The 12,030-nt window shown below is 31.6% G+C and overlaps 1 protein-coding gene across 1 annotated transcript in view; it reads left to right on the top strand.

Annotated features, from left to right (window-relative positions):
* The window catches only part of si:dkey-205h23.1 (AT-rich interactive domain-containing protein 3B), a 58,595-nt gene extending 51,238 nt beyond the window's left edge, over window positions 1-7,357 (top strand). Inside the window, exons 6-9 of the mRNA XM_051134556.1 lie at window positions 1,636-1,895; window positions 3,854-4,111; window positions 4,198-4,287; window positions 6,340-7,357. Of these exons, the coding sequence (XP_050990513.1) occupies window positions 1,636-1,895; window positions 3,854-4,111; window positions 4,198-4,287; window positions 6,340-6,509 (778 nt within the window). The 3' untranslated portion in view covers window positions 6,510-7,357. The remainder of the gene's footprint in view (window positions 1-1,635; window positions 1,896-3,853; window positions 4,112-4,197; window positions 4,288-6,339) is intronic.
* The last annotated feature ends 4,673 nt before the right edge of the window (window positions 7,358-12,030 follow it).

Here is a 12,030-nt window from a genome sequence, read left to right as displayed (position 1 = left end):
ATTCTGACAATTTCTCCTTTCTTTCTTTCTTGATCTATTTATTTTTTTGCTATCAAAATGTCTGATTTGTTGGCAGTGTTTAACAGAATTTTGCAGATTTTTTTTAGGATAACTTTTTATCAGGATTACTACATTTACCATATTACCATTCAAAACAGAAAAAAAAACAGACCAAAAAACAGTTATTTTTGTATTTTAACAAATTCTGACTATTTATTTGTCTATTTATTTATTTATTTACTTGTTTGTTTACTAATCAATTTAATTTGCTCTCAAAATGCCTGATTTAGTGGCAGTAATTATTTTTTTTTTTTATTAGGATTACTACATTTACCATATTATAGTACGTTAGATGTAGACTGGTCCTTCAAAACACACACAAAAAAAACAGACCAAAAAAACAGTTATTTTAGTATTTTAACAAATTCTGGCTAATTTATTTGTTTATTTATTTACTTACTTGTTTGTTTGTTTATTAATTTAATTTTTTGCTCTCAAAATGCCTGATTTTGTGTCAGTAATTAACAGAATTTTTTTTTAATAATTAGGATTACTACATTTACCATGTTAGATGTACAGTGGTCATACAAAATGGAAAAAAACAGACTAAAAAACAGTTCTTGTATTTTTTGTATTTTACAAAATTCTATTTATTTATTTGTTTATGTACTTGTTTATTTATTTATTTTTGCTGTCAAAATGTCTGATTTGATGGCAGTAATTAACAGAATTTTGATGATTTGTTTTTTTAATAATTAGGATTACTACATTTACCATATTATACCACATTACATGTACAGTGGTCATACAAAAGAGAAAAAAAAACACTGTTATTATTGTATTTTACCAAATTCTATTTATGTATTTATTTACTTACTTGCTTGTTTGTTTATTAATTAATTTAATTTATTTTTTTGCCGTCAAAATGGCTGATTTGGTGCATTAATTAACAGAATATTGCTAATTATTATTATTATTTTTATTATTATTTTTGATAATTAGGATTACTACATTTACCGTATTATACAACGTTAGTTGTACAGTGGTCACACAAAACAGGAAAAAAAAAAAACAGACCAAAAACACTGTTATTTTTGTATTTTACCAAAATCTTTTATTTATTATATTATATATTTACTCACTTTACTCACTGTTTATTAATTCATTATTTATTTATTGTTTGCTATCAAAATTGCTGATTAGTTAACATTTTTTTTTTTTTCATCCTATAATTAGGATACCAAATTTACCATGTTATACCACTTTAGATAAGCGTAGTCATACATGACAGAAAAAAACGGAACAAAAAAATGCAGTTTATTTTTTGTATCACAAACAGCAGCTGGTTATTATTAGGCTGCTGTCTTTTTAAATCATGTATGCACTATACTGATGCACATCTAATATTTCCCAACTGTTTATGTTCATTGAATACATAACGCACTGCGTTTACATGAAGTATTTCTGTGCTTTTTGTGATTTAATATGTGGTTAAATGGCGAATCATGCAGGATCGACTGGAGCGACTGTGCTGTATTTAAATGCATTTCTCCGATTTTCCTCCAGAATTAGTACACACAATGAGAGTCAAATCCACCAGGTGGTTTTGACGTGTGTCTGGTTTGTCTGTCTCAGGTACATGAAGTATCTGTATCCGTACGAGTGCGAGCGGAAGGCGTTGAGTTCTCCCAGCGAGCTGCAGGCCGCCATCGACAGCAACCGTCGCGAAGGCCGTCGACCCAGTTACAGCAACAGCCTGTTCCGCTTTAGCCCCTCCCCCGGCTCCGCCCCTCACATCCTGACCCCGCCCAAGATGCATCTGTCGGCTCTGGGAGCCGTGGGGGCCCTGAACGGACTGCAGGCGTCCCCGGGGCCGTCTCTGAAAAAGGGACTGGGTGAGTGTCGCAAAAATTAGTTATCGTCACAACATGACACAACCAGAAACAAAATATGAGTGGAATTTAAACTGCACTGCTACAGATCTCTTTATTTTCACAGGGTGTTATTATAGTCTGTAGATTCAGGCAGTGATTGGACACATGCTGGTGTTCATGCTGTTTCAGTTTCTGATTAAAGAAACAGCTTTGAACAGAATGTACAGTGTGTTCAGTCTGGCGTGTTTGTGGTGTTACAGCGCCTCCTGTCCACATGAACATGAACTGCACCGTCCCTTTGCAGACTTCCCTTTTTCGTATTTATTACACACACATACACACACACATATTTACAGGAAGTTTCATGTGGTAATTAGTGTGTTTCTCCATTTGCTGATTATGGCAGAGTTTCATCCAAATGAGCCACATCATGTACAAAAGGCTGTTTTGAAAGAATAACTTCTGTTTTTTCTGTTCTTATTATTAATTTCTCTCACAGACGGTCATTTTCTACCCTGTGTTTTTGTTTTTAAAGTTGATCGTTTTTAGATGATGTTAACAGTAAAAATAGAGTGGTTTATTGCAATTTTTTAACAATAGCAGTATTATAAAAACGGGGTTAATATCAATAATTACAAATAAAACTATAAGCTAATTTTTAAAGAAAATAAAAATGAATAAAAATTTTAAAATGTAAACTTATTTTTTTCCAGCTAATTGAATATGTGCGTGTGTCTGTGTGTGTATATATCTATATATATCTATATATATCTATATATATCTATATATATATATATATATATATATATATATATATATGTATGTTATTTTTCAAAAATAAAAAATGTATTAATATTTTCAATTAATTTAAATTTTATATTTTCCATTTTAATTTTAATTTGCTTTAATGTTTTAGTCATTTTGATTTTTCTTGTTGTTGTTGTTGTTTCATAATTTAAGTATTTTTTTAATATGTCTGTATTGTATTTATTAATTTTTATTCCAGTTTTAGTTTTTGTTATTTTATTACATCAAGTGAAATGTAGCTGAAATAAATATTTTTTAAAAGTAATAAAAATGGCAAAAATGCACAAAATTACTAAAACTTGAACTAAAATTTAAATGAAAACAGAAATAATAATGATCATAATATTGCTAATAGTAATTATTATTTAATTAAAACCAGGGTCATTTTAGAATAATTGAGATACTGTTTGGGTTTTTATTAATATTTTGAATTGGATTTTAGTTTTCTATTTTCTATTTTAATTTTAGTTAATGCTTTAGTAATTCTGAGTAATTTTTGATATTAAAAAAAAAAAAAATTTTAATTTTAAATGTTTTAGTAATTTTTAATTTAAAATAATTTTAAAATTTTAATTTAATTTAATTTTTTTTTAATATGGCTGTATTGTGTTTATTAATTTTTATTCTAGTTTTAATTTTTGTTATTTTAATTACAATTAAGTGAAAATCAGAAATGTTGCTCTGCCAACTAGCTGAAATAAATGAAAGTTCATTTGCAAAAACAGATAACTCCAATTAATCTCAATCAAACTGCAATCGGATTATTTTGATTAAGTAAAACTAACAAAAAAATACAGCTAACACAATAAAAACATGATATCATCATAAAAAAATGAAAAAATGGGGTTATCTGTTTTTGCAAATAAACTCTTCAAATATAAACATTTGAAAAAAGAAATAAAAAATGGGCAAAAATGCACAACAAAATGACTAAAACTTGAACTAAAAATTAAAGTAAAAGCATAAAAATAAATTTAAAACATTAACAAAAACTGTAATAGTATGTCAAAAATACTAAAATAACACTGCTTGGAACATCTTGTGTTTTTAAAATCCATGTTTATTCCATTAATACCCATTTAGACCATACTGCATCTAATGATTATGCACATACACAGGTATATGTGTGTTTCTGATCAGATGTGACGGCCGTTCTCCTCTCTGTCCTCCAGACGATGGCATCCCGTCTCTGCTGGGCCGCTCGTCCTCCATGGCGCTGGCGTTGGGGCAGCAGCAGCAGGCGGCGGGTCTGGCGCGGGCCGCCACGCTGGAGCAGCTCCGAGAGAAGCTGGAGACGGAGGCGCCGGAGAGGAAGATGGCGCGTCTGGCCGAGGAGCAGCAGAGACTCATGCAGCAGGCCTTCCAGCACAACCTGCTCGCCATGGCCTCGCAGATACCCCTCAACCTGCGGCTCGGAGCTCCGGCCAGGGGTCAGTGCGGCGACGCGGGACGTTCGTGTGTTTCTGATGCGCTGATGCACGCGTGTGTGTTAATGAGTGTTTGTTTGTGTCTGTAGAAGAGAAGCAGGATCTGGCCGTGAGCATTTCCTCCAGCGGAGCGGCGAGTATCAGCGTGTCGGTGGAAGTCAATGGCATCGTTTACTCAGGTATTGCTTACAAAATCAATCCCAGGATGCACTGTGTAGAGTAGGTGCAAGAAATGCATTTGTGTAATTAGAGTTAATCTATAATATATATATATATATATTGTTTTTTTTTAATTTATTGTAAGATTTATTGTAGTTTTTATTAATATTTTGAATTTTATTTTATTTTTAGATTGATTTTTCATTTTAGTTTATGTTTAAGAAATTTTGTGATTTTGTATTTATTATTATTTATTTTAGATTTTTATATATAACTTTTATATAACTGTATTTAACAGTTTTATATATTTACAGTATTTTTATTAATTTATATTATATTATATTATAGTTATTTTAGTACATATTAATGAGGAATGTTGTTTTGCCAACTGGCTTACATAAATATTTTATTTTATTTCAGTTAACATTAATTTTACTTCAAGTAAACAAAACAAAAATGTTATACTCTATAAGTTTTAGTTATGATTAAATTAAAATTAAAAATAGCATTTTTTTTTACTATTTTATTTCAGTAACATTTTAGTAATGTTTATTTTTTATTATTTTATTTTTAGTCTGTTAAGTTCACAGCTAAAAGAGGTTTGAGTCCACTTTAAATCCAGTTAAAATGTTAAAACAAAGCATTTATTTAAAAAAAAAAAACTTTAAGTTTGCTTTCATGTCGTTTGACAATTAACCTCCATCAGAGAACATGAAAAATGTGTTGTTTAATTATTGAAATATTAATTAAAAACCTCAGAATGACTTTTAAAACATAAATTACTGTAGCTTATGGTTTAGTTTTAGTTATTTTAGTACATCCAGTTAATGAGAAATGTTGCTTCGGCAAATAGCTAACATAAATATTTTTATTTTATTTCAATTAAAGCTACTGTAATTTTTTTTTTATTAAGTTTTAATTAATAATATCCCCGTTTTTTAAGTCATATTGCTGTTGTTTAAAAAACAGCACTACGTTTTATTTTGATTAACATTTTAGTAACATTTATTATTGTTTCATTTAACTATATAACTGTATATTTTAGTTTTTTTATGTAATTTAAATATTTTTTAGAATGTCTATACTGTATTTATTCATTTTTATTCCAGTTTTAGTTTTTGTTATTTTATTACATTAAGTGAAACTAAAATATAGCTGAAATAAATATTTAAAAATAAGTAAATAAATAAATAATAATAATGATAATGGCAAAAATGCACAATATTACTAAAACTTTAACTAAAATTAAAGTGAACACAGAAATAATATTAATAAATAATAATTATTATTATTCAATTTTATTTGGTTCTTAAAACCAGGGTTATTTTAGTATCAAGATACTGTTTTGAATTAGATTTTAATTGTATATTTTCCATTTTAATTTTAGTAAATGTTTTACTAATTTGAATCTTTTTTAAAGTAATTTAAGTTTGTTGGGTTTTTTTTTTTTTTTTAATATATGGCTATATTGTGTATTAATTTTTATTCCACTCTTAGTTTTTGTTATTTTATTACATCAAGTAAAACTATATTAAAATCAGAAATTTAGCTGAAATAAATATAAACATTAAAAAAGCAATAAAATGAGTAAAAATACACAACAAAATGACTAAAACTTGAACTTAATATGAAAGTAACATTAAGTAACTTTTAGTTTTAATTAATGATAATATCCCTGTTTTTTAAGTGATATTACTGTTGTTTAAAAAGTAGCGCTAGGTTTTATTTTAATAACATTTTAGTAACATTTATTGTTTTTTCATTTAACTGTAGAACTTAAAACAGCAGTGTGAATATCATGTTGACTGAGACACAATCACAACCCAAAAATAAGAGATCTAAGTCCACTTTAAAAATATTTTGTTTGCTTTCACATCATGTGACAATTATCCGTGCAAATTTGTGGTTAAATTATTAAATACTATCATAAAAACTTCAGAGTGACTTCACAACATATTGTATGTCTGAAGGGTTTGGCTGATGAAAAGTTTGGGAATTCCTGGTGCAAACTGTTCAGTGTAGTCATGCTTTCCTCAGCGCTGGTCTCATTTTTGAAATTTATTTTGTCGTAGGAACTCTGTTTGCCCAGAAGTCGGCGGCTGCAGCTGCGTCTGCGCCTCACGCTCCTCCTGCTGGACCCGGCTTCACCTTCTCTAGCTCCGCCCCCAGCCAAAGCCCCACCTCTTCCTCCTCCTCCAAGGGGCGGAGCTCAGCGGAGCCGTCCACCAGCGGCTCCCCGTAACCCGTCTGCTCACTGATTGGTTAAAATCAAACTGTTGCACAACCAGTACCTCATTTTCTCCTGTCCACATGGGCTGTCCGCGTGTTTGCGAACATATTTGCAGTTTTCGCACACACATGCATAAGATAACACGGCTGGACCTCGTTCATGAATCGCAAGACGGTCTTATGTAAAAGCCACAATCGATTCAATGCAGCGATTACGGAAGACCACGCGTGCTTGTGTTTCATGAACGACGTCCGGCGTGTTTAGGAAAACGCTAAATACAATCAAGAACGTTCAGCCAAATGACGGGCAGGTTTTACAGAACTTGAAGATTTTTATTTAGAGTGTGTTTCGATCTGTCTTCTGATTATGTTTTCGTGACTTTATTTTCTGAATGATCTTTTTCACTCAAGGTTCCTCATTTTACATTCATACCTCAACCGTTACAGGAACGTCTTTTACCTCAGGATTTGTAGTTTAGGCCTTCTCTGAATGAGTTTTTATTTTTTGTAGAAGTGTCAGGATCAGAAACGCTGACGTGGTTTTAGGACGGGACCTCACTGATTTTCTTCTATGCATCGGCCTCCCTGGCCGCCCGTCTGAACCTGAGTCTTGGAATCTTATGATGTTCTTAGAAATATATCTGCTGTTCGGCAGCGCGTTCGTTTGATGATTTCAGAGCCCGTCTGTCTCCGAGAACAACCGTCAAGTACCTCAGAAACCAGCTGAATGTCTCAGTAGATGTTTGAACGAGCAATCAGCCCTCTAGATGATCTAGTAAATAATGTTCGGGTTTTAAATACGTGGATGAATCTCATGAAAATCAAAAGGAAATTATATATATAATAATTTTTTTTTTTGCACATATTTGCATACATATTTTAGATTTTTTTTTCATTTTAATAATATAAAAATGAATCTCATGATCTCATGAAAATAAGTATATATATATATATATATATATATGTACATTACACACACACACCTTTCATTTTTTAAATTTTTTTTTAGTTTTATGTTATTTTTTTATTATATACATTTGTGTTTGTGTGTATATATATTTATATGCACATATTTGCATACATATTTTATATTTAATTTTTTAGATTTAAATAATTAGTGGCATCAAATGATTAATTACTTCCAAAATACAAGTTTTTGTTTACATAATATGTGTGTACCATATATATTTATTATGTATATATAAATTCACACACATACAGTATATATTTTGAAAATATTTACATGTATTTGCATGTGTGTATATATATATATATATATATATATATATATATATATATAATTAATATTATATATAAATATATTAAATATATAAACAACCTATTTCTCTTAAAAATATCCATGCATGTGTATTTATACATACATAATAAATATACACAGTATACACACATATATTATGTAAACAAAAACTTGTATTTTGGATGTGATTAATCGCAATTAATCACGATTAAATGTTTGACAGCACTAAATTAAATGTATAAGTGAATCTTTTGATCTCATGAAAATGTATAAGAAAGTATAAAAATAAGTATAAATTTTGTTTATTATATTTGTGTATGTGTGTGTGTGTGTGTGTGTATATATATATATATATATATATATATACAGTATATATATGCACGTATTTGCATACATATTTTATATTTAATGTTATATATATACACACATTTCATTTTTTTAAATTTTATTTTTTATTATATATATTTGTGTGTATGTATATGTATAAATATTTTTTAATTTTTTTGATTTTAGTAATTGAACATAAAAGTGAATCTCATGATCTCATGAAAATCAAATGTGTAAAAAATAATATATATATATATATATACACACACATTTTTATATATATGCACATATTTGCATACACATTTTACACTTTATTTTTTAGTTTTTAATAAATATATATCAGCACATATATGCATATGAATGTGCGTATCATTTTACAATATATAAATGTATAGAAATATTTTATTTCTTTTTTCATAAATATATATGCACATATGTGCATGTACATATGTATGCATATAAAATTTAATTTATAGTCACAGCATAAAACATCTAGATTATCAAAATCTAATTTCTTTTTTCTTTCTGTTAATTTTGAACCAAAATGTCATGTTTTCATGAGATTCACCCATGAATGATGTGATGAAGTTCTCAGCATCCAATCATTCCACAAGCGAAGCAGAAGCTCAGAATCCAGACGCGAGGTTCGTACGAGGGCGTCTGGATCTCCTCCTCTTTCATCCACACTGACGCTTCAGGGCCTGATGTTTTTGTGTCGGATTTGTGCTTTCCGTAGCAGGAAGGCGTCTCTCTCAGGAAGTACTGTGATGTTTTTAAGTGAACTCTCGTTGTTTTTAAGATGATATAAATGGATAATCAGTGGTGAAGTACCTCAGACTCTGCTGTGGAGATTTACACTACGTACCTCATGCTGCCGTGACGGCGGGAGGCGAACGCTCCCGTTCCCGCGCAGAATCCGGAATGCTGGACGTGAATCCCTCGAGCTGGACTTTCCTTTCTCTTTGTGTCTTTCTCTTGTGGCGAAACCAAACGTGAACTGTTGCATTTGTACAATCAGGTGGCCAAACCTGCTCACCTTAACCAAATCAAACTGCCTTCAGCTGCTGCACAGCTACAAACCAAAGACCAGACGACCTCGGCCTTACAGGTCAAAGGTCAACGTGATGCTGTTTTAGCGTCTGATGAAACGGGTCTGTATCATTGTGATGTAATGGGTCAGGTGACCAGGGACACACACTTACACACATCTCTCTGTCCGGTCAGATGTTTCTGTCTGGACGAGGTTTGAAGGCCATATTGATGTGCTTTCTCTCCATTCTCAGGACTTTGATTCTTCTCTGTTCCAGCTCTGATCCTCCATGTTTGCTGCAGCTCTTCTTCTGTTTGAACTGGATTAAAAAAAAACCTTGTGCAGATTCTTTGTCCCAGTTTTATATTTTTCTGTTTTTGTGTCTATGCATTGAAATGCTTTAGAGGTTTCCAGCATTCAGGAACAATGGCATACATTTTCACTTGCGTTCATATCAGTGGAAGCTTATTTCATCCACAGAATAATAAAATAAAAAAACTCATTTTAATTTTTACAATTTTTTCATTTTGCAATTCAGTTGTTTTTCTCGCAATTTTGTCGCACAAATCAGTTTTTTTTTCTTGCTATTCTGAGAAATAATGTGAAATACAAACTCAGAACTGTAAGATATAAACGTGCAATTACGGAAAAAGTCGTAAATGTGAGATAGAAAGTCACAACTTTCTAAGTCGGTGTCAGGAAAAAAATGTCAAATTGTTTACCTTTGTTTTTTATTCTGTGACTGAAATAAGCTTCCGTACAGATGCTACTACACGTTTTTACCATTTGGTTTCCTAAGTCTTAAATGTATGGTGAGTCTTGAGGGCTAAAGAAGAAACTGTTTGACAAGAATAATATTCCAAAATAAAAGAATCTGATCCGGGAACGCGTTCTGCAGTCAACGTCCAGGTCACGTGACGAACGTGCAAATTGGTCGCGTTTGTTTATCTGCTACGTCGGTAAACGCAGAGGCTGTTTTGAAAAATATTTTGACACCATGGAATGAGCTTCAAGAAGGTAGGACTATAATTTATTTCATAAAGGGTGGGTATGGTTTGAAATTTTGATGTACAATGACCAAAATATGTGTGATAATTATCGCTGTGGTTTTGCGCGCCAAAAAAACGTATATTGCCCAGGCTCATACAGTCCTCAGGAATCAAACGTGGACAAAAATATTGCCATAACATCAGAATTTGTGTGCAGCTGATGCTTTAATGAGCTCCCAGAAACTCTTCAGGACTTCCTCTCTGATTCTCTGAGCTTCGATCAGTTTGCAGACTCATCACTGCTTCGAAGATTTGCATTTAACTGTTTAATAAAACAGTCAAACATTCTTTTTTGTTTGTAACTTACATTTCATAACACGATGAATGTTGGGCCTAGTTATGTTCTGCTTGCATATATTTTTACATGATTCTATTTCTGTTTCAGTCTGAGTTGTGGTCAGCTGGACTTCCTCATGCGGTTTTTCATAAGGAAACTCGTGTGAATCTTTCATGTCACGTTAACTAGTGCACCACGAGGTGGCGCTCATGCGTAGAGAGTGAAATTGACACATGCTCTCAAATATTTACATCTAATTTTGTTTTGGGACACCATGAATATGAACTAAAATGGGCTTTTAACATACTATGTCTGTGTTTAAAAAATGTATTTAGTTACCACTTGTAGTATACTTAAACGTGACGACTCGACATATACATTCGGGGATGCCTGTTAAGTTTATGTAAAATTTAACGAGGTAAATTATTAGTTGTATTGTCTAAAAGAAGAAAAAAACAACAAAAAATCCCTGTAAACTAAAGGTAAATTATGCGTCACTGAACAGCATTTAACGCATGTTCTAAATAGAGTTGCGTGGTCACGTGATGTTGCGGCAGGTTTTTTTTGGCGGCAAATTGGTCGCGTTTGTTCATCTGCTACGTCGGTAAACGCAGAGGCTGCTTTGAAAGAGTTTGACACCACGGAATGAGCTTCAAGAAGGTAGGACTATAATTTATTTCGTAAAGGGTGGGTATGGTTTGAAATGTTGATGTACAATGACCAAAATATGTGTGATAATTATCGCTGTGGTTTTGCCTCATTGTTGGTTTGCGCGCCAAATAAGAGTCCTCAGGAATCAAAAGCGGACAAAAATATTCTTATAACATCAGAATTTGTGTGTAGCTGATGCCTTAATGAGCTCCCAGAAACTCTTCAGGACTTCCTCTCTGATTCTCTGAGCTTCTGTCAGTTTGCAGACTCATAACTGCTTCGAAGATTTGCATTTTACTGTTTAATAAAACAGTCAAACATTCTTTTTTGTTTGTAATTTGCATTTTATAACATGATGGATGTTGGGCCTAGTTATGTTCTGCTTGCATGTATCTTTTTTACATGATTCTACTTCTGTTCCAGTCAGCTGAACTTCCTCATGCGGTTTTTCATAAGAAGTTTTTTTCATGTGAAACTTTTGTCACATTCACCACGAGGTGGCGCTCATGCGCACAGAGTGACATTGACACATGCTCTCAAATATTCACATCTAATTTTGTTTTGGGACTTTATGAATATGAACTAAAATGTGCTTTTAACATACTATGTCTGTGTTTAAAAAATTTATTTAGTTACCACTTGTAGTATACTTAAACCTGTCTTTCATATACAAGTATGTTTATTGTGTTTTTCTCTTGTAACATCATTACTCAGGAATATCTCAGATGAGGTTTGTGAATCTCAAAAGTCTTGTGTTGAGATTTATGTTTTTAGTTCCAGTTATCGATTACCTCCTTCTTGGTTTAAGTTCATAATTCTGCAGTCTGTTTTGTGCATGTTGTTTTAGTTAAAAGGTCCATTCAGGAGAGCGTGAATGCAAATGCTTGTGGAAGTGGTTTGTGCTAGTTGCAGCACTTTACCATAAAAACAAGGTAAACGTTT

The sequence above is a fragment of the Labeo rohita genome, chromosome 18 (assembly GCF_022985175.1).
Source record: "Labeo rohita strain BAU-BD-2019 chromosome 18, IGBB_LRoh.1.0, whole genome shotgun sequence".
Lineage (NCBI taxonomy): Eukaryota > Metazoa > Chordata > Actinopteri > Cypriniformes > Cyprinidae > Labeo > Labeo rohita.
The sequence above is the reverse complement of the archived record's forward strand: the minus strand, read 5'-3'. Positions and strand labels throughout refer to the sequence as shown.